General features: G+C 52.9%; 1 protein-coding gene across 14 annotated transcripts in view; it reads right to left on the reverse strand.

Moving 5' to 3' along the window:
* NAV1 (neuron navigator 1) overlaps positions 1 to 23063 on the reverse strand; it is a 286405-nt gene that overhangs the window by 156787 nt on the left and 106555 nt on the right. For 9 of the 14 annotated variants that reach the window (XM_054461890.2, XM_063647264.1, XM_054461881.2 and 6 more), the window contains one exon: positions 19423 to 20214. The exons of the other annotated variants lie outside the window; for them this stretch is intronic. In XM_054461890.2, the coding sequence (XP_054317865.1) occupies positions 19423 to 20214 (792 nt within the window). The remainder of the gene's footprint in view (positions 1 to 19422; positions 20215 to 23063) is intronic. 14 annotated transcript variants of the gene reach the window in all.

Genomic DNA, 23063 nt, shown 5'->3' on the forward strand with positions numbered 1-23063 from the left:
GCTGAGAGGAGCGAGGTGAGGTGAGAAGGTGGAGGGAAGGATCCCAAAGGCCCCCTTCTGTCCACACAATGGGGTCTGGAACAGGCAGGCAGGACCATTAAAAGCCCACAAGACTAGGAACCGGTGTCAATTTTATACACTACAGAGGTGGCTCTTAGCAGCCTTCACCCTTCCATGCTCCAACCTTCCAAGCAGTGGGGTAGGGGGCTGCATCGACCCATGCCCAGCACCTCTCTACCCTTGGAGTCTCAGTCCCCAGAAGGTGCCTTCCACAGCGGCACCCCACACAAGTGAGCGGTGCTGAGACCATGGGGAGGGGCTGGGACACAGGCAGAGAGACCCTAGGAGGAAAGCCACGGGTGGCAGTGGACAGGAGTGATGAGTGAGTGGATGGAGCTGGCATGCCCCAGTCCATGGCACACGGTTCTCTGTGCCAAGGCTTTTAAAGTGCCCATTAGCGAACATCACATTTCATCCTTAAAAAAATCACCTTTTAAGAGGTGTGGAAGCAAAGCCCACTCCCGTTTGAGTACAAAGCCTGCTAAAGCCATCAGAGTAGGGGTGCCAGGAAGCTGGTTGGGGGTGGCAGGAGGCGGAGGGATGGGAGCCTCCTAGATCTGGGGCTGAAATCCCAAACCCTCCTTGCTGGCCTGCTCTTTGAGAGAGGGGCTTGGACTTTGGCAGATATGACTTCATCCTCTGCCCACTGCTGTCACCACCTTAATTTTTCTCAAGGGGAAACCTGAGGCAGTCCCCGGGCCCCAGGAGCCCTCAGCAGAAGGAAGACATGGGCGCTATGGTTTCAAGTGCCTCAAGCTGACAACAATGACCCAGAATTTCCTGGGGGCCTATGGCCATGGCCTGTGATGAGACTCTGGCCAGTGAGACTGGCCCATCAGATGCGTGGTGGGGGCCTCCACCCTGGAACATCAAGGGCTGGGCATGTCCCTACACTTGGGGCATCTTCCAGAAGAGGATCCCTCAGCCACCACCCTCAGCCATAGAAAGCAGCTCTGGCCACCCCTCAGGTTTCACTGAGCGATGATATGAGTCTCTGTATGTGGCAGGAACTGCGGAGTAACTTTTAAAAGCATATTTATGAGGCTTAAAAGCCACAGGGAGGGAGAGGTGAGTTTGTTACTTGACCCTAAAACCTCAGACGGTTTTAAAAATTCATGGGTCAGGCCAACAGCAGCTGTTTGCTGAGGTGCTACTGTGACAGGCAGTGCATCCTCCTCCTCCCCGGGTCCACTGTCTAAAATAAGAAGAACCAAGAAGAATCACAGGACAGGAATAGACGGCAGGAGACCTGGATTGGGGTCTCTGATCTGCCACTCACCGGCTGGGTGAACTTGGGCAAATTTTGCTTTTGGGCATGTCGGTTTCCTCATTTGTCAGATGGGATGGGATGATGATCCCACCTGGCTCTGACATGGTCCCACCCACTCCTTCCCTCTCTGTAGGAGACCATCAGCTCCAGAGAACATCTGCCAGGGTGGGAACAGCACTTAGCCCACTCCTTTGTTTCAAGAACCAGCTGTGTGTGCCCAGTCAGGGCATCCTAACTTTACAGCCTAAGGAAGGGGATGGCTTAATTAAACTTTAGCGGGGAAATCACTGCACCAGGAGTCAGGGGAGCCTCAGGTGATCCTTAGCAAGTTCCTGTTCTTCTCTGGGCCTCAGTTTCCTCATCTGCAAAATGAAAGAGTTTGCACTTAATCTCTCAGAACTCATCTAGCTTTGATGCTGTGATGTTGTAGCTTGCCATAAAATCGGAGGTGAGGGGACGTCCTCAGCCTCAGCTGTGCCCACACTCTCAGGTGAATTCTGACCCAGAGGTGTCTCGAACCTCTCTGGGGGCCTGGCTTCAGGGAGAGGGAGCACGGCATCCTTGCCTCTATTCTTGGCTCTTGTTTTTTTAATTCCGTTGAGAGAAATCCTACCACGGAACATGGTAGAGGGTGGCTGCCTGCTGGTTCTGCCAAGGAGCCCACACAGAGCCCCATACTTCCCTGCCTTCCAGAAACCCCAAGTCCTTGAATCTGCAGGCCCTTGAAATTGCAGGCCAGGAGGGAGCTGAGAGTAAGGGAAGGCCGCTCCCACCCAGGAGAAAGGCAGAATATTCAGCAGCCCTGTCCCACTTGCTCTTTCTCCCCCAGGGTACAGGTAGGCAACATCTTCCAGGCAGGCAGTAAGCCAAGGATGTGGGCTGCCGGGGAGCTAGGCATGGAGGGAGATAGCCCTGGCTTCCTCTGCCCATCACTCCTGGCTCTTAGTTATCATAAAGGCAAGCTCTTAAAGTCTAACCTCAGTCCTTCCTGCTCTTCTTGTTACTATCATTTTCTCCTGATCGCTCCTCAGTGGATATAAAGGACAGTTGCTCGACCGCCCTCATAAACCATCCCCCACCCCATCTGTCTTTTCTTCCAGGCTTATGTTTCCTACATAACAGAGCTGCTTGAGATAATACATGATTTTTTTTTTTTTTTTTTGTAAGGAGGGAGGCAAGACAAGGTTGGGGGTGGGGAAAGATTCCCTTTCCAATTATGCCTGGCTCAGGCTGATACTAGTGTCAGTTTGCATTCCCTGAACATATGGGATCCAAGAAGCAAGAGGGAGGCAGAGATGGAGAAGGAGGTGCTGGCTTCCCAGCCTTCTCCATGGGCAGATCGGAGGCCCAGTGTTGCTGGGGAAGGAGCGATTAGAGAGGTGGGCTGTTTATGAGAATGGTGGGATTCTGGGGCTCATTTCCTTCCTTCTGGCAACCTGCTCCTTCTGACCTCAGAGGGACTTACCGATGGGTGAGTGGCCTTCAGCTGCCCACTCCCTCGGAGCTCCCTGCTCCTTCACTTCTTTACACGTGAGTTCAAGGAATCAAAATGGGCACCAGTCATAGTCAAAAGTGACGGGAAACCAGAAGAGGAAAACTGCTATCCCAAAATCTTAAGAAGAGCAGTTTGAGGCAGATGGAATGGCTTTTTTTTTTTTTTTTTTTTTTTTAACACTAGCACAGATAATTGAGAGATGAGGGAGGATGCAACGTAGATGGTAGAAAAACTCCAAGCCGCAGCAGGTTTACTGTCGGGCCGGGAGTGGGCGGGGAGGCAGAGGCAATTCGGTCATCTTAATAATTCTCCAAAGGTGAGTCTGCAGAAAAGGAGCCAGGTGTTCTAAGAAGCACCCTGGTCTTACCCTGTCTTTGTCTTTCAGCCAAGGGAGGAGTGAAGGTGATCCAGCTGACCTCAGGGGGTGGTGGGCGGTGGGGGGATGGGGTGCTATCTGCCCACCTGTGGCTCTTGCCGTCAACCCTCCGGAGAGAGACTGAGATGGGAAAAGCAGAGGAGAGGGTTTTTCAAAGATTATTCTGCATCTAGTGGTTTCCCACATGAGCTAGTGCTTGTGGCCAGTGGGGACAGAAATGGAGGATGGGCCTCACCCCATCTCCATGAGCCGTCAGCAAAGGCAGCTGATTTCTAAGCCAGCTGCTGGACTCCTGACAGTGAGCTCCAGGAACCGACACTGTTGGAGGCACAATAAGAACACACTGTACCCAGGCAAACTCTGCAGAGCTGGCCTCAGAAAAGAGGCCAGAAGCAGAGAATGCCAAGCAGATCTGCGGGAGCGGCTGAGGCAACGGAGAGGAGCCCAACTGGAGGATTTCCTGAGCACAGCAAAGGGAGAGAGCTGGGAGAATGGTGGGGCAGGGTTGGGGGGGCACTTCAAAGAGAAGAAGGTCAGGAAGGAAGAAGCATGGGTGGGAGGACGCTGGTGCTTCTTAATCAAATGCAAATTTAAGGCAGACAGCGTGCAAACTGACAGGTCTAATTTTTGTGTCTGCAATTTGGGCGGTGTTTAGAGAGGAACTAGCATTCTGGGGAGATGCTTCTTGAGAACAAGCTTGGCACACACAAGCAGGACCTGATGAGCAAGTCACCCAGTAACCCAAGGATACCTGGGCCCAAGGACACAGAAAGGAGAGATGGGGGCTTTCTAGAGATGGCAGGCCTGACTGCAGGGGAAAAGGGAGGAGATGGGTAGACTGGTGGCAGAGGGGCAGGCTGAGGGCATACCACGGCTCATGAGGAAGGATCCAGGAAAATAGAGGACTCAGGAAGAACAGGCTGGGGCTCGTCTCCTCCACTAAAATGGGAGCTCCCTGAGGCAAGACCCATGTTTCCTCCAACCAACCAGTGGGTTGTTGAGTGCAGCGCTGTGCTGTGTCTCCTCCATCAGGACAGGGAGCTCCCAAGGGCAGAGGCCATGACTCCTTCCTCTATAAACCCACATAGTGGAGTGGGTAGATAACAATGAGATAGTAATATAAAACAACCAATTTTGGGGCGCTTTTCATTTGCTAGGCACTGTGCTCAGTGTATTACACGCATTATCTCATTTAATCTTCATAGCAATTCTATGAGACAGATATTATTTGACCCATTTAATAGATAAGGAACCTGAAGCTCAGGAAGGTTAATTGACTTGGAATCTCATGGCTAGTTAATATAGAGCCGGGATTTGATTTGTTTATTTGTTTTGAGACATGGTCTCACTCTGTTCCCAGGCTGGAATGCAGTGACGCGATCTAAGCTCACTGCAACCTCCACCTCCTGGGTTCAAGCGATTCTCCGGCCTCAGCCTCCCGAGCAGCTGGGATTATAAGATGCGCACCACCACGCCCAGCAAATTTTTGTATTTTTAGTAGAGACGAGGTTTCACCATCTTGGCCAGGCTGGTCTCAAACAGAATCAGGATTTGAATTCGGGTCTCTCTGACCCCATAGCTTGTGCATTTGGCCACTATACTCTGGATCTTCCCTCCCAAAACCCAATAGAGTAATGACGATGACTTAGGCTACACAGAGTTGCTGCAAACAGCTTGAGTTGAGAAGCTGGGAACTTTACGATTGTAATCCAAAGATACAATTTCAACAGGAAATCCAATCTCTATGCAGAGTGTGGGAAAATGGCAGGAATCCACCCCCTGCCCCAGGCCCAGGTCCAGGCTGGGCTCCTCTGGCTCAGAAGCAGGGCTAGATCCTCTTTGGCAAATTTTTTCCCATCTCCCCCATGGAACATCTCACCCTGTAAGGCAAAACCAGGGGACCCTCCCCACAGCCCAATACCCTAGCTCCAGCCCCATGCTTGTGGGAAATAATGGATCAGCACCAAGCCCATCCACCTGTTCCCCCGTGAGAGAAGAGAAGGAACCAGGATGTCTTGGCCTCGTTCCTCCCCAGATGTCCTCCCAGCTGTGCGATAACAGGCCACTGAGGCAGATTTTATGCCTCAGCCCTGGGAGGAAGCATGGAGGACCACCAGAGGGCTTGTTGGCCAATGGAGAGATTGTGAACAGAACAGCTGGTTTCATTGAACCCGGGACCGAGTGACAAATCCAGGGTAAAGCTATAGATCAGGCCTGAATCTTCATCCCTGCCCAGAAATGAGGACATGGCCAGTTTTCACCTTGATCTCAACAGGAGCCAGGCCCAGGCTAAGGATTGGAAATGGGTCATGGGCTCGAACATAAGGTGCTACCCTTTGATAATCTTCTCCACATCTCATGGTCTGTTGACTTTTTCCATATTGTTTCTTCTATTTCCTTTTTGTCACAGTCTAAGCAACCACTGGGCTGACATATAACCTTAAAATCTTTGCCAAAGGCAACTTCTGGAGAATGTTTTCTTCTCTCATTGTGATGGGTGGGTCAATCAGAGACCGTTCCCCTTCCCCCCCGGGGGGGAATTGGCTGATGTCTTGGACAGAGGAGGCATGAAGCCATGGGCATCCCTGTTCCACCACTTGGCCCGGGGCAGAAGCAGCCAGTCTGTGGTACAAGAGGAGAAGAATCAGACGTGTAGAAAAACAGAGGGAGCAAGAATGCAGAGCACGTGAAGAGGCACAGAAAACTTTGTCCCTTTCCCCTGGAAACAGGGCTCGTTCCTGAGCTCCAGCCCTATGAGACAGCTCTCTGTCCTTTAATAAACTCTCCCTTTTGTTTAAACTGGCTCCCGGGGGCTTGTAAATGCACAACCAAGAGTCTAAGCTAAAGTATCAGGGCTGAATTGAAACAAAGTCAGTGGCTGGAGCCATTCTGTGAATGAAGCCCATTGTGAGCACTAGTCGCCCCTAGGGTCTGCAAAGCCATGGTGGTTACGGTGAGGAAGGACAGGGTGTCTGCAGGCCTGCAGGAGAAGTGGAAATGGAACTAGCTTTACTGATCATCTATGGTGTGCCAGGTGCTCTATGCTCACTCTTCTAGATAATCCATATAATTACCCCCCTGCTGTGGGTACAAGCCCCATTCTACAGACGAGGAATAAGTGCAAAGAGGGCTACGGACAGCCAGCTGGTAAGCACTGGAATTGATCTGAACCCTCACAAGCATAACTCCAAAGCTGGTGCTCCTTCTATCGCCCCAGGCAGTCAGGGACTCAGAGACACATAGGGCTCCAGGCCAAGGCCAGACACCAGAGTCTTGGTGCACACCCATCCCCTGTAGCAGACATAATGGCCCTTTAGGACCTAAAGGATGGGCGTGCAGAGTGCAGAATTAAAAACAGATAGTGCTAAAAGTGCATCAGCCATAGATCCTACAAACTGTCCTCAGCCTGCGGCAGGTACCCAAGTGGGTCCAGGGATGTTCTAGGCTCAGTTCCCTGTGCCACTAAACTCTTATAGGAAACCTCAGAGTGGGTCCACCCTGTTTAGAATAAAAGATCTGGGCTGCTGCCCAACAGGGCTTACGATGCCTGTGGGACGCAAGAATGCCAGTGCTCTCCACTGGTGAGAGGCCTTATGGCATAGTGGCTAAGGAGGCAGGTCACTGGAGCCAGACTGCCTGGGGGTCATACCCAGACTCCACTTCGTGGCTGTGTGACCTTGGGGAAATTACTTAACCTCTCAGTTTCTTCATTGCTAAAAAGGGGATAAGAGTAGTACCTAATCCACTAGGTTGTTGTGATGATTAAATGAATGAATACATGTAAAGTGCTTAGAAGAGTGCCTGGTACATAACATATAATAAATGATAGAAATTATGATGAGTCCTTAAATCTTCCATGAAGAAGCTAACTTCTCCACTAGATGCAGCACTCTGGGAAATCTAGTCTAGAAATCAGGGGCTACAGGCTGAGGGTGAGCGGAGGGGAGAGTAAAAGGGAAGTCGTTCCCTGAAATGCTGATAGGGCTGACATCTGCGGAACCAGCCACGTTCCAGCCTCTGCACCAGTCCTTTCCCATGCAGCATCTCATCCAGCCTCCCAGATCTGGGAGCTGGGGAGTTTAATCCCTATTTTACCAGGCAGTTAAGTGGCTTATTCAAGATCAACAGTTAGCGAGTGACAGAGCCAGCATTCCCAGTCAAAAAGAGGCAGATGAACAGCTTATTTCAGGCCCCCACTCTTCCAGACCATTCTAGTTATCCTCATCCCAGCCACTTTGGCCCTATTCCTTCCTGTACATCTGGGGAGGCTCTTCTTGAAGCTGCAGGGCTTTGCTCTGTCCAGCACTAGCCATGATACTGTATCCTAACCGCCCCTCTGTGGGTCCGCTTCCTACAGTAGACGGTGAGAAGCTTGGGTACTTGGCAAATAGCTGACTCTGGAGGAATGCTAAGGAGGGCAGGAGAGAACCGATTCCTATAGGCCTGGGCTCTCAGGATCATTGCTAGACTGATGTAGTGCAAGGGTTCTAGAACATCGAGAGGGCAGGGGGAGCAGTGAGTTGCTACTTGTGCAAGAGGCAGTAGAGTCTAGCGGCTGAATGACGAGCCTGAATCAAGCCTTGTTTGAAGCTTAGCTTGACCACGAACTTGCCACATTCCTTTGGGGTAAGTTGCTTAGCCTCCTTTAGGCTCTCCTAAGTTTCCTTATACCTAAATCTTATATAACAGTGTCAACAAGTCAACAAGTCAACAAGCATGCACCAATAAGGCCATATTGGTTGCTAAAAAATATGAAACACTTCCTTACAGTAGTCAAATAAGTGCTTTTTTGGGACCTCATGTGCTCCCCCTGCCACCCTGACCACCTGGGCCCTTCCTCTGGGACCTCCACAATCCAGCAACCACAGTTAACAGGGGGGCCCCAGGACTCCTCCAGCTCTGAAGCCTGTGAGGGTTGTCAAATATTTTGCGTATGATCCTTGATTAATATCTCAGTCTGAGGATAAAATGGGTTTACGCAAACAAAGCGCTAGCACAGCTGGCAAACAGTGAGTGCTCAATAAATGTTAGTTCTTATTGTTGCTGATTTCCAGTGACTCAGACATGTCTGTGAGTGTTAAATGGTCCCCCACGGGTCCTCAGGATGAAGATGCCTGAACTATCTGCAGAGTGCCTGGCCTCGATTAGAGTCTCAGGGGCTAAGTGTTCCCTTCCAAGGAGCCCAGACCCTGCAGCAGGCCCTCAGTGGTCCCAAAGCTACAGGCTGGGCTGGGAAACCTCAGAGAGTCCTGGGGTGCCAAGTAGGGAGGCCTGACGCTGGTGCTCCTAGGAGCCCAGTGGGTCCCTTGATGGTGGCAGCAGGAGCAGCAACAGCCTCTCCATGCTGCCTGCCGAGCAGCAAGCAAACCCCACTGGGCAGGCAGAGTGTCAGGCAGCGCAGGGTCTCAGCTCCGCCACTACGGCTGGGGAAGGCCACCCTCATGTCTGCTGCCATCCACTGTGGCAGTGGGAGCAGCAACAGCACTGGCCTGCCTGCTCCCCCACCCCAAATAGGCTCTGCTGCCTTCCCTGCTGTTGTGACTCTCTTTCCCGAGTGCTGCAGTCATGGGCAGGATGACAGGGAGGCCATGCTGTAAATGCTCCATCCCTGGACATCATGTCACCAGCAAGGCCCTGTGGGAGCACGAAGACAGCAGGACAGTACCTACACCCATGGCAACATGTGAACTCTAGGACAATAGCTCCTAGGGACACCTGGACTCCACGGCAAAACCAGATCCTCTATGGCAAAACATTCTCACTCCTACAGCAATGGAATCCCATGGCAACACCCAGGGCATGGCAAATGGAACAGCCTGTGGCATCTAAAGGAACAGAGAAAGATGAAGGCTTGAGTTTAGGAGAAGGGAAACCCTCAGTCCCCACAGGCTCTCCTACCCCAGCGCAGCCGGCTGTCTTCACTCCCTGAAGGACCATCTGCTCGGAGGGCTCCAAGCCAGCTAGTCCCCATCTAGTTCTCCTACCTTCAAACAAACAAAGCTGGATAACTGGAATGTCTTCTCCCATTGTGCCAAGTGTCTTGGATTCCTTTATTTATTTTATTTATTATTCATTTATTTTTAGAGACAGGGTCTTGCTCTGTCACCCAGGCTGGAGGGCAGTGGCCCAATCATAGCTCACTGCAGTTTCAACTTCCTAGGCTCAAGTGATCCTCCCACCTAAGCCTAAGCATGGGCACATGCCACCATGCCCAGATAATTTTTAAAAACCTTTTTTGTAAGGATGTAGTCTTGCTTTGTTGCCCACACTGGTCTTGAATTCCTGGGCTCAAGCGATTCTACAACCTTGGCCTCCCAAAGTGCTGGGATTACCGGTGTGAGCCACTGCGCTCAGCCTCTGATTCCTGTAAATAGTCCTTTAAAACTCCTTTAAATTCCTCCCCAACTTCCACCTCCTTCAGGAAGGCTTCTTGGATCGAACAATAAAGCTAGAGCTAGTATGTGGCACCACATCACTTACGCCTGCCACTGAATAGTGTGCAATTGAAAAGCTCCCCTGTCAAGTCCCAAACTGGTTTAATGTCTTGGTTCTGCTATATGTAGTCTGGTTCAAGCTTTGCTGTGGGTTGTGGGACTGTTTTCAGCAGAGCACTTCCCAGGGCTGGGGCAGTGGAGGAACAATTCCTGGTCAGGGCAGAGCACTGCACCTCACACAGTAGGGCCTAATCAATTCCCAGAGCATGGCAACCGGAACAGCCTGGTGGCATACCAAAGGAACAGAGGAAGATGAAGACTTGAGTTTAGGCTAAGAGTTAGGATAAGGGGTGCCCCTACCCTCTCAGAGGGCCAACCTCTGGGCATGGAGGCTGAAGGAGTCCTCTCCCTCCATCCATCCCATGTGGGCACTGCATAGGCTGCAAGAATAATCTTCCCTGGAGCAGACAGATGTGAAACTTGAGAGGCCCTGGCTGGCTGATCTCATCGATCAGCAACATCTCCAAGGACCAGTGGGCACAGGACTCTTTTGGGGATCCTTTGGGGATGAACTTTGATTGGTCTCTTCCACTCAAATGTCTGCTCAGAGCCTACAGTTGAGTCCCAGTGCACTCCATGTCAGATCAGCCATGATCCCACCCCAACCTGTTTTTCTGATCACATCTCCTCTTTCACAACCTTTTCCACCTCTCTAAGCCAGATAGGACTCTTCACTACCTGCCATCAAGCCCAAAGTTCCTCCTCCCTTCCTTTTCTAGTTTTTCTTGCCTCTACTGCCAGAATCTCACCCTTCTATCAAAACTCACATCACTTCTGTAGCATATCCCCCTCCCCACCCATCTCACATGTGCCCCCACACACCCTATGCACCAATGCCAATTCCAGGTGGCCGAGCCCTCAGTTGCCCTTTTTGGCTTCTTCACAGCATGCTGCATTCTGCTTGTACTGGAATGAGCCTGGACACTTCTAACTCCTCATCCAGCCTTTCAGAACCTAGCAAGCAGGGCCCAGAACTTCAGTCTCAGGAAGCACAGTGCTCTGCCAACAGTAACTGCTTGACAAGTTGCTCCTGAATTAAATGGAATCAGACTCAATGTTTGAGGGAGTCTTGAGGCTCCTGGAGGCAGGTTACCATAGGGGTTAAGTTTAAATCCTAGCTCTGTTGCTAACTTGCTTTACTGGCTTTGGGCAGATTACCTGTATTCACACAGGGTCTTGATCTATCACCCAGGCTGGAGTGCAGTGCATGATCTCAGATCACTGCAACCTCCACCTCCCGGGCTCAAGTGATCCTTCCACCTCAGCCTCCCAAGTAGCTGGGACTACAGGTGTGAGCCACCACTCCTGGCTAATTTTTTTGTATTTTTAGTAGAGACAGGGTTTCGCAATGTTGCCCAAGCTGGTCTCAAACTCCTGAGCTCAAGTGATCCACCTGCCTCGGCCTCCCAAAGTGCTGGGATTACAGGTGTGAACCACTTTGCCTGGCCAGATTACCTGTGTTTCAGTGCCTCAGTTTCCTCACTTGTAAGTGCCAGGATCATAGAATTATTGTGAGTATTAAGTGATGGGCCAGGAGAAAGCCCCACCAGGTGCTGTGGGTCCCCGGCAGGGAACCGCTCTGAGATGCAGACAGTGGGGTCCAGGTGAAGAGCTGGACTCCACTGGGCCCGTGAGTCAGGGTGAACAGGTCAGACATCTCCTATCAGGTCTTGTTCCAAAAGAAGAGAAATGGAAGAAAAGTGGAAGGAAGAGGCAAAAGCAGAAAAGACGAGTGGAGCATAGATAGGTGTCTGACCCCAAATATAAGAAAGGGGATCCTGGGAAAGACAGGGTAGCTTCATCTGTAAGCATCCAGAGAGCAAATTCAGACTCATGGGTAGAAATTCTCAGAAGACAGAATCAAAGCTCAACAGAAGAAATATCTTTCTAATAATGAGTGCTTTCCTGGAAAATAAGGTAGTGAGCCCTCTGTCACTAGGAGAGTGTAAACAGAACACCCACCTGCCCATGATGCTATAGTGGGATTAATTTTGGCTTGAGGAACAAGAACAATGACTTTCACTTACCAAGTGATTGATACATGTTATTGATAACTATTAGATTATTGATTCTTTTGATTCTTGAGCTTTTCATTTCCCCCCTGGGATAATCAGGTCCCAGGAGCTCCTAGGAAGCAGCCTCAGTCTGGGGATGTTGGAATCCTAGACCCCATGACAGTTTAGGGATCCTGCAGAGAGAAGGCAGGGCCTGCTGGATGGCTGCCAGTTTCCCCAAAAGGGAAGGGCCTGGTTAATGGGTCACCAAGGGCAAAGGGGGCCTGTGTCCTCAGTCTGAGGAGTAACCAGCACTTACAGTGCTTTTCTGGGAAAGAAGCCAAGGAGTCCAAACCCCAGCGGGCTCTGCCTAGAGGTCTGTTTGGGGGAAGCTGTTCCACCAGGGTCATATTTCAGACTCTTTTAAACCTGCCCAGCTGTTACATATACATGCACGCAAATGTCCCTTCAGTATGTGCATATGTGTTGCAAGCCGGTGAGTTTGTTTATATGCACTGATCCATGTGAACACATACCATTCACTGCACACTTAGTCTTCACACCCTGACACCCAACCTCACCCGAGTTCTAGGGGTTTGTGCCATGTGCCGTACAACCTATTAACCCAATAGCTCTCATCATACTTGCCTAAGTCTTGCTTTCTCAACATTTGCTATCTTCCTGCTCAGCCCAAGGTAGTAGTTTATGAGCCCAGCTCTCCATGGAAACACCTGGAGCTTATAACATTCAACCTTCCAGACCAGACAATATCAAACAACACCCCAACTGGATAACCTCGACAACTCTGGGATTCCACGAGGACCAACACTGGGAGCACACACAGCATACCGGGGCTTGGGGCTGCCCTTGTCTCTGCTTTCCACACCTCTAACTCACAGGAGAAAGCACCCTGAGAAGCCCAGAGTGAAAGCTGCCGCCCAGAAATTAGAAGATGCTGTGGAGAAACCACCCACTCCAGTGGCCCTGAAATATATCATTGAGATGTCTAAAATAGACTCCAGGATGGCTCAGGCCAAGGCCCAGACCCTGCCGAGCCCTGGCTGCCTTGCTGAGGTTTGGCTGGAGCTGAGTTGGAGAAGTATGTGTCAAACACGCAACATACAACAGCGCTGACAGGGAGAGCCTGGGGCCTGCTGGAGCCAAAGCTCTTAGGGGGTGAACCTGGAGACGGGCTGCTCTCCATGCCCTCCCATCCCTACCTCAGCACCAGAATGGGCTGGAGCAATCTGGAAACTCCCAATGGGTCCTCATTCTCCCCTAATGGGAGCTTCCCACCTATGCAACACACCCCTCCACATTCCAAAGGCATCAAGTCTGATAAAAAAAAAAAAAGGTACTTATACAAGGTGCAAAGCACCGTGGTGAAAAGCGGGTCACCCTGCTTATCCCAGGCACACACTGCTGTGCCCACACTGGACAGCCATGCCAGACACACCTTTAGTGCAACTCTGCTCCTCCCTCAGCTTCCAGATGGGAGATCAAAACAGTTCCTGGGGCATCTTCCATGTCTGCCCCCGATCCCTGTTCAAAGACCTGCGTTCACTGAACAAGGTGGAGCTGAACCCTGAAGGCGCTGGTGTCCTGCTTCCTTCAGGAGGCCCAGTCCCCAGAAGCAGCAGTGTGGGGGAAGGTGTGGGAGGTGATGTCTGCCTCCTATAGGAGGGAACCTGCCCACGCAAGGCCAGTGAGCTGGGCCTGGCCCCCTCTGCCTCCCCACCCGGCCCTTCCTGTGCATGAGAGAAAAGGCCGCAGGCTCCGGGACATCAAACGCATCTGGGTAATCCAAACAGGGTGTGGGGGGAGGTCAGCCAGCGCAAATGAGAAACATGTGGCGTCCATTTCCCCTTGTTGGCTGGCTCAGGCTTTCCAGGCAGAGGGAGAAGGCTTTGGGCTTTGGGCTTTGGGGAGGAGAGCTTCCTGGTTGGGCCAGGAGAAAGACCAGCCAGGTGCTGTGGGTCCCCGGCAGGGAGCCGCTCTGAGATGCAGACAGGTGGAGAGCTGGACTCCATTGGGCCCGTGAGTCAGGGTGAACAGGTCAGGCATCTCCTATCAGATCTTGTTCCAAAAGAAGACAGATGGAAGAAAAATGGAAGGAAGAGGCAAAAGCAGAAAAGACGAATGGAGCATAGATAGGTGTCTGACCCCAAATATAAGAAAGGGGATCCTGGGAAAGGCAGGCTAGCTTCATCTGTAGGCATCCAGAGAGCAAATTCAGATCCACGGGTAGAAATTCTCAGAAGACAGAATCAAAGCTCAACAGAAGAAATATCTTTCTAACAATGAGTGCTTTCCTGGAAAATAAGGTAGTGAGCCCTCCATCACTAGGAGAGTGTAAACAGAACACCCACCTGCCTATGATGTTATAGTGGGATTAATTTTGGCTTGAGGTAGGTGGCTCAACTAGACAATTTCCATTCTAGGATCCTATGAAATCTCAGGGAAGGGTGAGGGAGGTGGAGCGCTCTGCAGAGAGAAAGGGACTTGGCTATCCAGGAAGACATTGCAGTGTGCTGCAGAGGTGGCTAAGCTGCAGTTATGGACCCTGAGGGCTCTGCTCAGCCTGCTCAATACAGCACTGGCTCTCCCTTGCACCACATGGAGCAGGCTGCACCTTCACCCTGAGGGTCAGAGGCTGTGAGGTGTGGTATATGTGTGTGGAAGGATAGCTGCAGAGAAGGGCAAGATTGGAGGTCAGCAGAAGGGGAAGGATCTGGTGCTGGCAGCTTGTGATGGGGGTGGGTGGTAGGGGGTGGGCATTTGCAGCCACAGTATCAAATTGGGCAGAGAAAGTGGGAAGGGGTGAAACAAGAAGAAAGTGTCAGGAAACATCCCAGGACTCCAGGTGACTTGGTCCTGCTACCCATTCAGTCCAGGTCTAGAAGGGGCCTGTGGCCTGGGGTTAGAGCCATCAGTGATGGATGGTAAACGGTATCCCCCTGGGTTGGCTTAAGCTTCAGGGAGCCAGAGTAGCTCTGGGCACTTCTCCATCTGTACCTTCTCCCCAGGGCAGAGGAACTGCCCCTAGGACCTACTTATTCATCCATGCGTTACTCTCAGAGGCAGAGCCATGGGCTGTGAGTCAAAGCCGACAGCTTTGACTGCAGCAGTCAGAACAAGGCAATGCCCAAAGGAGAGGAACATGACCTGGGTGGGGGCCCAAGCCTAGCCTTGGAAGAAAACTTTCTGGACATGGTGAGAAAAGAAATATTCTTCGTGCTAACCTGGAGGAAGGCAGGAGGCCTCACAGCTCCAAGGTTTTGTGCCAGTGCCTTCTCCACACACATACACACAAACCTGCAGGCTGCTGCACCTTGCCACAGCCCTTCCTCCTGCCTGTGATTCCACAAGCATCCTCCATCACTACTGCTGCTGCCCAGAGGAAGGGCAGACGTGAGCTTTGTCCTCACTCTCCTGCTAGGCCTCAGGGAATCTGAGGGTGCTGGATAAGTTTCCACATATCACCTATCTGTTCTGGGTGGCAGTTCTTTGGAGAATTCTCTACCCACCCCAGCCCCACAATGCACTGAATAAAAAGGAAAACGAAGTATTTGTGAACACATTTCTTTCCCCTGCTACTCAAAGTATCCCAGAGCACATTCACTGGAGCGACCCCCTTGCACTGCCCCTTCCCCCCCCAAAACTTCACATCAATCAACTGGCTTAGAAATGAATAGCTTCCTGCCTTTCTTCCTCATTTCTACTTGGCCTGCACTTCAGAAGGCCTAACTGTTGTCATGACAACCCCTTGGGTGGGTCCAGACACCTTCGAGACGAAGAGGGACTAGGAAGTCCAGGTTCCTGGGTTCTTTAATGCCCTGACCTTGGGCAGTCTTAGCTGTCTCACTTTGCCCCCTTTTCCTGGAGGATGGAAGGAGGGAACATGAACACCTGGAGTGTCAAAAGACTGGTTTTGCTTTGAGATCCTCAGGTCCAGGGAAGATGAGGTAGGAAGATTTGGGGTGTTACTATAGTACAGATAGTCCCCGACTTGTGATTGTTCAGCTTCTGCTTTTTTGGCATTGTAATCACACGGAAGTAATACATTTGGCAGAAACTATACTTCTAGTGCCCATGCAACCATTCTGTTCTTCACTTTTAGTATAGTGTTCAATAAATTCCATGAAATATGCAACTTTATTATGAAATAGGCTTTATATTAGATGATTTTGCTTAACTGTAGGCTAATATAAGTGTTCTGAGCACGTTTAAGGTAGGCTAGGCTGAGCTATGATGTTCAGTACGTGAGGTGTATTCAATGCATTTTTGACTTACGGTATTTGCAACTTACAATGGGCTTAACGGGACATAACCCCATCATAAATTGAGGTGCATCTGTATTTTATTGCTCTGTATTAATACAGGCTCTCTTTAAGCCACTTGGGACATTTCCCAGGTCTGATCACCTTAATCTACACCCCCTTCCCATCCCTAGGGGGTAAGGATGAGCCATGGGAGGGTCTCTTCCATTCACAAATGAGGAAACTGAGTCCCAGAGGGGGTCACAGAGCTTACGACTTCTACACAGAGAACTCAGGAATGCAGCCTCCAGCTTAGCCCCCAGACCCAGGCCAAGGGCCTGGTGGCCTTTCTTCTGGAGCCAAACTGCCTGATGTGAGTATCGGGCCAGGGTCCAGAGGCATCTAATTCCTGGAATTAGCCCATTTGCCCTTGGTACTCACTCCTCACTCTTCCAAGTTTCTAGGGTTCCCCAGTGGGGCCCTAGTTATTTGGCAGCTTCCAAGGTTAGCGAAGGGACAGGGAGCCTGCCTAGACCATCTGGGACCCCGGCTGATTTCTGGGAAGGGGATGATCAGGTTTCAGTTGTTCCCTTTTATTACACAAAGGCTCTGACTTGAAGCTGCCTCGCTCCCACCCCCTCTCTCCGCCTCAGAAATTGATTCTTGGCAGCCTCTTGGATCTAGGATGGTACTACGGAGTGAACATAACTGGACACTGAGCCCCACTGAGGTGGGGACAAATGCTCAGTGTCTTCCATCACAATCCTGAAACATCAAGGCACCATTCTTCTCCCTAGAGGCCACCCTGCTCTACACTGAGGGCCTGTCTGATACCTGAACACCACCTTCATTGGCTCTGGAAGATGGATTCCCTCCGTAGTTCCTCTCCCTCTACCCCTCCCCCAGGCAGTCTGCCCTCCGCCCTTCACACAGGGAAACAAACGCTTAGTCTGGAGGTCACCAGCTCCCCTCCTTTCCTCCCTACCACCTTTTGACACCAGGCTCTGCCTTGCTACAGCCTGAACCAACTCCCCACCCCCCAACTTTGGGTCCTCTCAGCTGGAGACAGGCAGGTTTGGGAGTTTCCACCCTTCTCTCCCCACTCCAGAGAGCTAAGCCCCACAGCCCTCTGTAGGATCATCGAGGCAGCTCTGGTGGCCCATGCCCAGTAGACACAGCCTTGGGCAGGTCCCTCTGCCTGCTGACTCTTCCTTTCTCAATCAGTTCTCCTAGGAAGAGCTGCGACTTAGGCCTCAGGAGATCAATGCAGAATCTCCCTTCCACCATGAACTCATAGATGCCTTTAAGGCCCTCAATGCTTTTGACTCTGCATTTCCCCAACTGGGAAGTGGAGGTGTTCTCTCCTCACTTCCAAGGTTGCTGAAAGTGTCAGTGTGCTTTGAGAAGTGACAACTGCTAAGCAGGAATAAGGGACCACAGCTCAGCTTCTCCTCCTCTCTCGCCCTCCCTGCACCTGCCCTCCTCCGCACTCCTACCCCTCCACCCACCTCCCTAGCCAGCTCAGGACTGTTTGGCTCCTCTTGAGGAGCAACTAACAGGGCTTCAATGGGCAGTCAGCTTCTGGGACAGTGTGAGGGCTTCCAGGTCTGGAGAGGACCCAGACCAGCTAAGTCATCCCCAACAAGTAAAGCCTTGACCTTGAAAAGGGTTCTGTGCCTTCTGCTATTCTATGCCCTGATACTCCCTTGCCCTCCCTCGCCAAGTCCCTCTCTCAGTCTGACATACACACATACACACACACACACACACACACACACACACACACACACACGGTCCCTTCCTCTCTCACCCTGCTTTCAGTCCCTCAGCAGGGCTCTCTATCACATGGGCCAGTTGCATTTTGTCCATATCCCTCCTTGGTGCCTGCCAAAAATTTAATTTTTTCCCTTATTGTCTCTCTTGCCCCATTCACTGGGGCAGGGCCTTTGACAGGCTCAGCCCCACGCTGAGGACCGGGTGGCACATTCCCTTTGCAGAGTGAGGCTGCCTGGTCAGCTTCTGCACCCACCCAGCCATCCCCACCTTCAGGAGGGGCTCCCAGGGGAAAAGGCTGCTCTTCTTTTGCCCTTGTCCAGTCTCCTGATTGCCTCTGCAAAGCCCATTTGCGGCCTCCTGCGTGAGGATCGGTTCTCCAAAGGCCCAAATCCTTGCCCCTGTCAGAGGACCCTCATCCTAGCCCACACAGGAGTCGAGGGTCCCTAGGAAGACCGCAGCAGGCCGAATCGGTCTCCTCCGGCTTCGCATTCTCCAGGGCCGCCCGGCGAGCTCTTGCATGTTCCCCACCCGCCAAGCCCGTCACTCGGCCCCGCCCCTTCACACGCGCATTGGCACGCCCCTTCCCAGCCCCCAGCGGGCGGGCAGCCTGCCGGGTACCCAGGAAGCTCGGGTCCCTCGGCGCCGGAGGACCCACATCCCAGCCACCGCAACAAGTCCGCGCAGCCAAAGCAGCTCGCCTGGGCTCCAGGCCCCATCGTCCTTGTTCCGTGGCCCCAACAGGGCCCGTGCCAGTTCCCGAAGCATGGCCGCCTGGCGTCCGGCACATCCCAGATCTATTCCTCTCTGAGGGCAGGGGCTCTCCAGGGAGAGAAAGAGCAGTTCCAGGGCCCGCTTCGGGTTTTTTTGCATAGACTCTTCAGGCACGGAGAACAATGGAAGAGCTCTGCGCGCTTCCTCCACTCGAGCAAGCTTTGTTCCTCCCTTCCCGCCTGCTCGGCTTCCATTAGCCACAGGGCAAAGCCTTCCCGGTCAAACAGGAATCTCGGAGCTAAAGCACAGAGCTTTCCACACGCCCTAAAAGGCCTGCGGGTGTAGGGGTTGGGGCCAGAGCCGGGGCTGAGGTATAGGACATGCGCCTAGATGCGCGCAGCTGGCAGCCCGCCCGCCCCCGGCCCTAGACGCTTCTCTTAGCCAGAATCCTCACACCGCGGGGAAATCCGACTTGCGCTCCCACTCGGGATCCACAGAGGAAGTGGAGCCTCAGCTGTGTTCCGGGGCCAATCAGCCCTCACATCTGCTCTCCCACATCTGTCCTCTAGATCCGGGCTCTCGCTGGACGCTCCCCTTGCAATGCGGGATGCTCCTGTCAAGCGCAGGCCACACCACAACGGAGGTTTCCACCAGTCCCAGGTTTTGCCATATTGGGATTCTGGCTCTATTTCTGAGAGCCTGTAACCCCCCCACCCCCCACCCCATTGTCCAGCCTCACCTCGGGCAGGCCAGAGTCGAGCCCGGGTTCCCGCCTCTAATGTCTTTAAGAAGGTACACTTGAGCCATGCGCATCTGGAGGTGGGCCAGCTCAGCACATCTGGGCGCAATGCCCATCACAGCCTGATCGTGAACAGGAGGGCCCTCCGGGAAGGCGCAAGGGGAGGGGGCTTCGCTTTCCCCACACCTTCCCCAGCAGCTGGTTAGGAGAAAGCCAGGGGCGGGGCGGGGCGGGGCGGCAGGACTTACCCAGCATCTGGCTGAAGAGCAGCTGCTCCAGGTCTCCCAGCACGGTCACCACCAGCTCCGGGTCCACCTTGAGGAAGGCGCGCTCCTCCTGGCCTTTGGCGGAGGGGACGGGCCCAGAGCTCTTTTGCGCCTTGGCCTTGCTGGAGAGCAGCTCGTCATCCGATTTGCCATCTTCGCTCACGGCCGCTTCAGGCGCCTTGCTGAGCGGCTTGACCTCCGCATAGGGTCCTCGAGGGATCCGGCTCGGCTTTCCCAGGCTGGGCGCGAGCGGAGCCAAGGGGGTCTTGGCGCCGCCCGCCGGGCTGCCCTTGGCCTGGAAGAGCGAGTGCTCCGACTTGGACAGCGTCTTGGACATCAGCGGAGCTTCACGGCCCTTGGACCCCACCTTGCCTAAGCCTTTGGGCGCCTTGGCCATATCGTCGCTCCATTCGGGCTCATAAAGCTGCAGCTTTTTCTCGGAGTCCGTGAGAAAAGAGAGGTTGGTGAGTGACTTCTGCTTGCGCAGGTTGGAGGCGGGCGGCCCTCCGGGGACACGGCTGTCCACGCTGCCGGACTTGAAGACCTTCAGCTCAGCCGCGCTGGCCTTGGCCATGCCGCCGCCGCCGCCGGGCGCCTTGGCGCGCTTGGGCAGCATGCCTTTGCCGTCCGCCGCCGCCGCCTTCCTGCCGGCGCCCCGCGGCTCGTCCGCGCCCTCGTCGCCGCCGCCGCCGCTCAGCTCCACCTCGGGCTGCACGCTCTTGACGCTGCTGCCCAGCATTCTGCCCGCGAGGAGCGCATGGACGATCCGCGCGTCTGCAGGCACGGGGGGAGGGGGCAGGGGGCGGGAGCGCAGGAGGAGGAGGCGGGGGAGGAGGAGGGGGAGAGAGAGGACGGAAGAAACCGAGGAAGAAGGGGAGAGGAAGGGGGAGGGAGCGAGGGAGGAAGGAGGGAGGCAAGCCGAGGGCGCAGGGGAAAGAAACGCGAGGAAGGAAGCCAGGAAAAAGGAAAGAGCAGGGAAGCCGGAGAGCGATAGGGCGGGGTCGGAGGAAAAGGGGCGGGGCGGCGGGGAAAATACAAATTAAAATTTAAAAATCAGTCAAAGGAAGGATGGAAGCCCCGCGGCTCCTCCGGCGCCCAGCGGTGCTTTGGTGTCCGGATCCCAGCCCGCGGCCTGCCTGCCTGTCAGTCCCGTGGACACTGCACTGCCCGGCAGCGCCCCGGCCGCACTCAGCCAGCCAGTCAGCCCGAGTCGAGGCTGCAGGCTGCAGCTCCGAGCAGAGGAAGGAGGGAAGGGGAAGGCGGGGAGCAAACAGGAGGAGGGGAGCGAGTGTGCGCACGGGGAGGGAGGTGGGGGAGAGATAGTGTGTCTATTTCTGGCTCGGGAGGGGGAGGTATCTGCGAGCGGAGCTCCAGGGGCGAATGAGTGGGGGTTAGGGGGGAGATAAAGGATCGGACCAGTTTTTCTCCCAGCTTTCCGCGTAGAAGCGGGGCGGGTTCTTGGATTCTCGGAGGGCACGGGTGACCCCCTGCCGTGTCCAGGATAAAGATCTGTTGAGGAGGTGTGGAGGTGCAGGTAAAAGAGACGGAGGGAGGGCGGCTCAGAATGCGGGAGGGAAAGTGGGCCCGTGGGCCTGAGAGAGATGTCGGGAGAGGGGTGGAGGAATGGTATCCAGGGTGCTCGTTCCCCTCCCCAACCCCAAACCGTCTTTGGTTTTCCCCCAGGAAACTCCCAGTCCCACCCTACTTCAGTCTCTGAGGCCCAAGGTTGCCCTCCTGAGCCCAGGAGGTAGGGGATGGGGGTAGGACACGGGTGGCTTGGAGAGAAGGGGCCTAGGGTTGACTGGAGAGGGGGCTGAGGGCTTTGTAGGGGAAGGAGTAACTCTTGAGATCAGGAGACTGGGTTTCTGTTCCAATTAACAACATGACCTTGTCAAAGTCATTGAACCCCTCTGGTTCTGTTTTCTTTTGTAGTGGTTATAATACCAGCTTCACAGGTAGAAGGGCTTTGGAACTGTAAAGGCCTGTGTCAAACCTAGGGAATCAAGAGGAGGCTTTGCACTGGGTCCCCTGCCTGCCAGAGTTAAGCAGAGCAGCAGAGTGCTTTTAAAAGATGTTTCCCAAGCCCTTCTTCCTTTCCTCCTAACTGGACCCAGGGGACAGGGATGAGGTGGAGGGAGAACAAGAGCCAGATGGAGTTTGCCTAGGACTGTACCTCAGTAGAGGGGACACTGCCCATCCTTGAATGGCCTCCCAAGTCACGGCCAGGTTGCCTGAGCAAAAGGCTCTTAGGAGAAAGTGGAAGGGAATTCTCTGAAAGCGAAGCTTGCTCCAGGAGGGTTAGGCCCAGATGGAGCCACACTCTAGGGATTATAAAGCCCTAAGAACTTTTTGCCAGAATGTCTAACCATCAGATTATCTCCCTACCCCAAACCCAACCTCCATCTCTCTAGCTCCTTTCCTCCCTTTCTCCTATAATCTGAAGAACTCTGTGTGTGAGTCTCATGGTTCACACGCTCTCCTAACACTAATCATCACCTGCTGCCTGGTGTGAAATGTATTTGTGTCTCTGTCTGTCTCCCCCGCCAGCGCAGGATCTCTCCAGGTGTAGAACTGTGTCACTCAGCACCTTGCATGGAGCAGGTGTTGCAACTCTGTTGGTTAAATGGATTTGGAGGCCTGAGCACTGTACGCTGGGTCTGTACCCTGCATGACTCTTGGGTTCTGGTGTTATCTCAGGACTCTCTGCCTTCCAGATTGAGATGCCATAAAATCTGCCATGACAGGGATCATAGCAGAAAGGATAAGTGGCACTGAGAATATAGAGTTCTCGAGCAGAGAAGTGTTTGGTAAGAAGCATGGACTCTTGGCTGTCTTGGAGACACAGAAAAAGGTGGCGATTCTGTCCTTGAGGAACTCTGGACTCTTGTATTTCCTGTCTGGCAGGGAATACAAGGTAGACACTACAAGACTTGGGAAAATAATAATCCTGTCCTTGTGAAAAGTGCAATGTCACACACATCAACACATTCATCTCAGGTAGACAGACATGGGTGTATATATTCCAATTATAAGAATAACAAGAGGAGTGGAGGACAGGAGTTGGTACAAAGGTTTACAAGAGGATTCTGTACCATCTGCAATGCACAATGCAGATTGGCTTCAGAGGCTTATGTCTAGCATTAGGAAACTCAGGGGTGGAACCAGGGTTCGTGGTTCCAGATAGGAAATGACAAGCAGTGAAGAACTGGTTAAAGGAATGTGAGTGGTATCATGCCAGAATTTGGCCAAGGCACAGAGAGTGCCCAAAGGATGAGGCCAATCATGGGACTTTCTTTTCTGGGCACACACGAAGTACCCATGCTTATGTCCAAACATGAGGTCCCAGCTCAAGCAAGGAATCAAGCCCCACCTTTGGTGCCAAATCTTTGAGTAAGCATGACCATGCTCTTCCTACCCCATCCTTCAGGGTACTTGTAATGAAGTGACAAGCCATCACTTCTACAGTCCTCATCCTTACTCATTGGTCATTCTCTAATTTACACAAGATGTCCCTAATTCAATCACATGAGAACCACACCTTTCCTAAAAACAGCAATTTGAGAATCCGACAACACCTATTCTCTGACTTACTAGGTTACAGTTGTTCTTACTTGCTGTCTCTA

Source organism: Pongo pygmaeus, chromosome 1 (assembly GCF_028885625.2).
Source record: "Pongo pygmaeus isolate AG05252 chromosome 1, NHGRI_mPonPyg2-v2.0_pri, whole genome shotgun sequence".
Taxonomy (NCBI): Eukaryota; Metazoa; Chordata; class Mammalia; order Primates; family Hominidae; genus Pongo; species Pongo pygmaeus.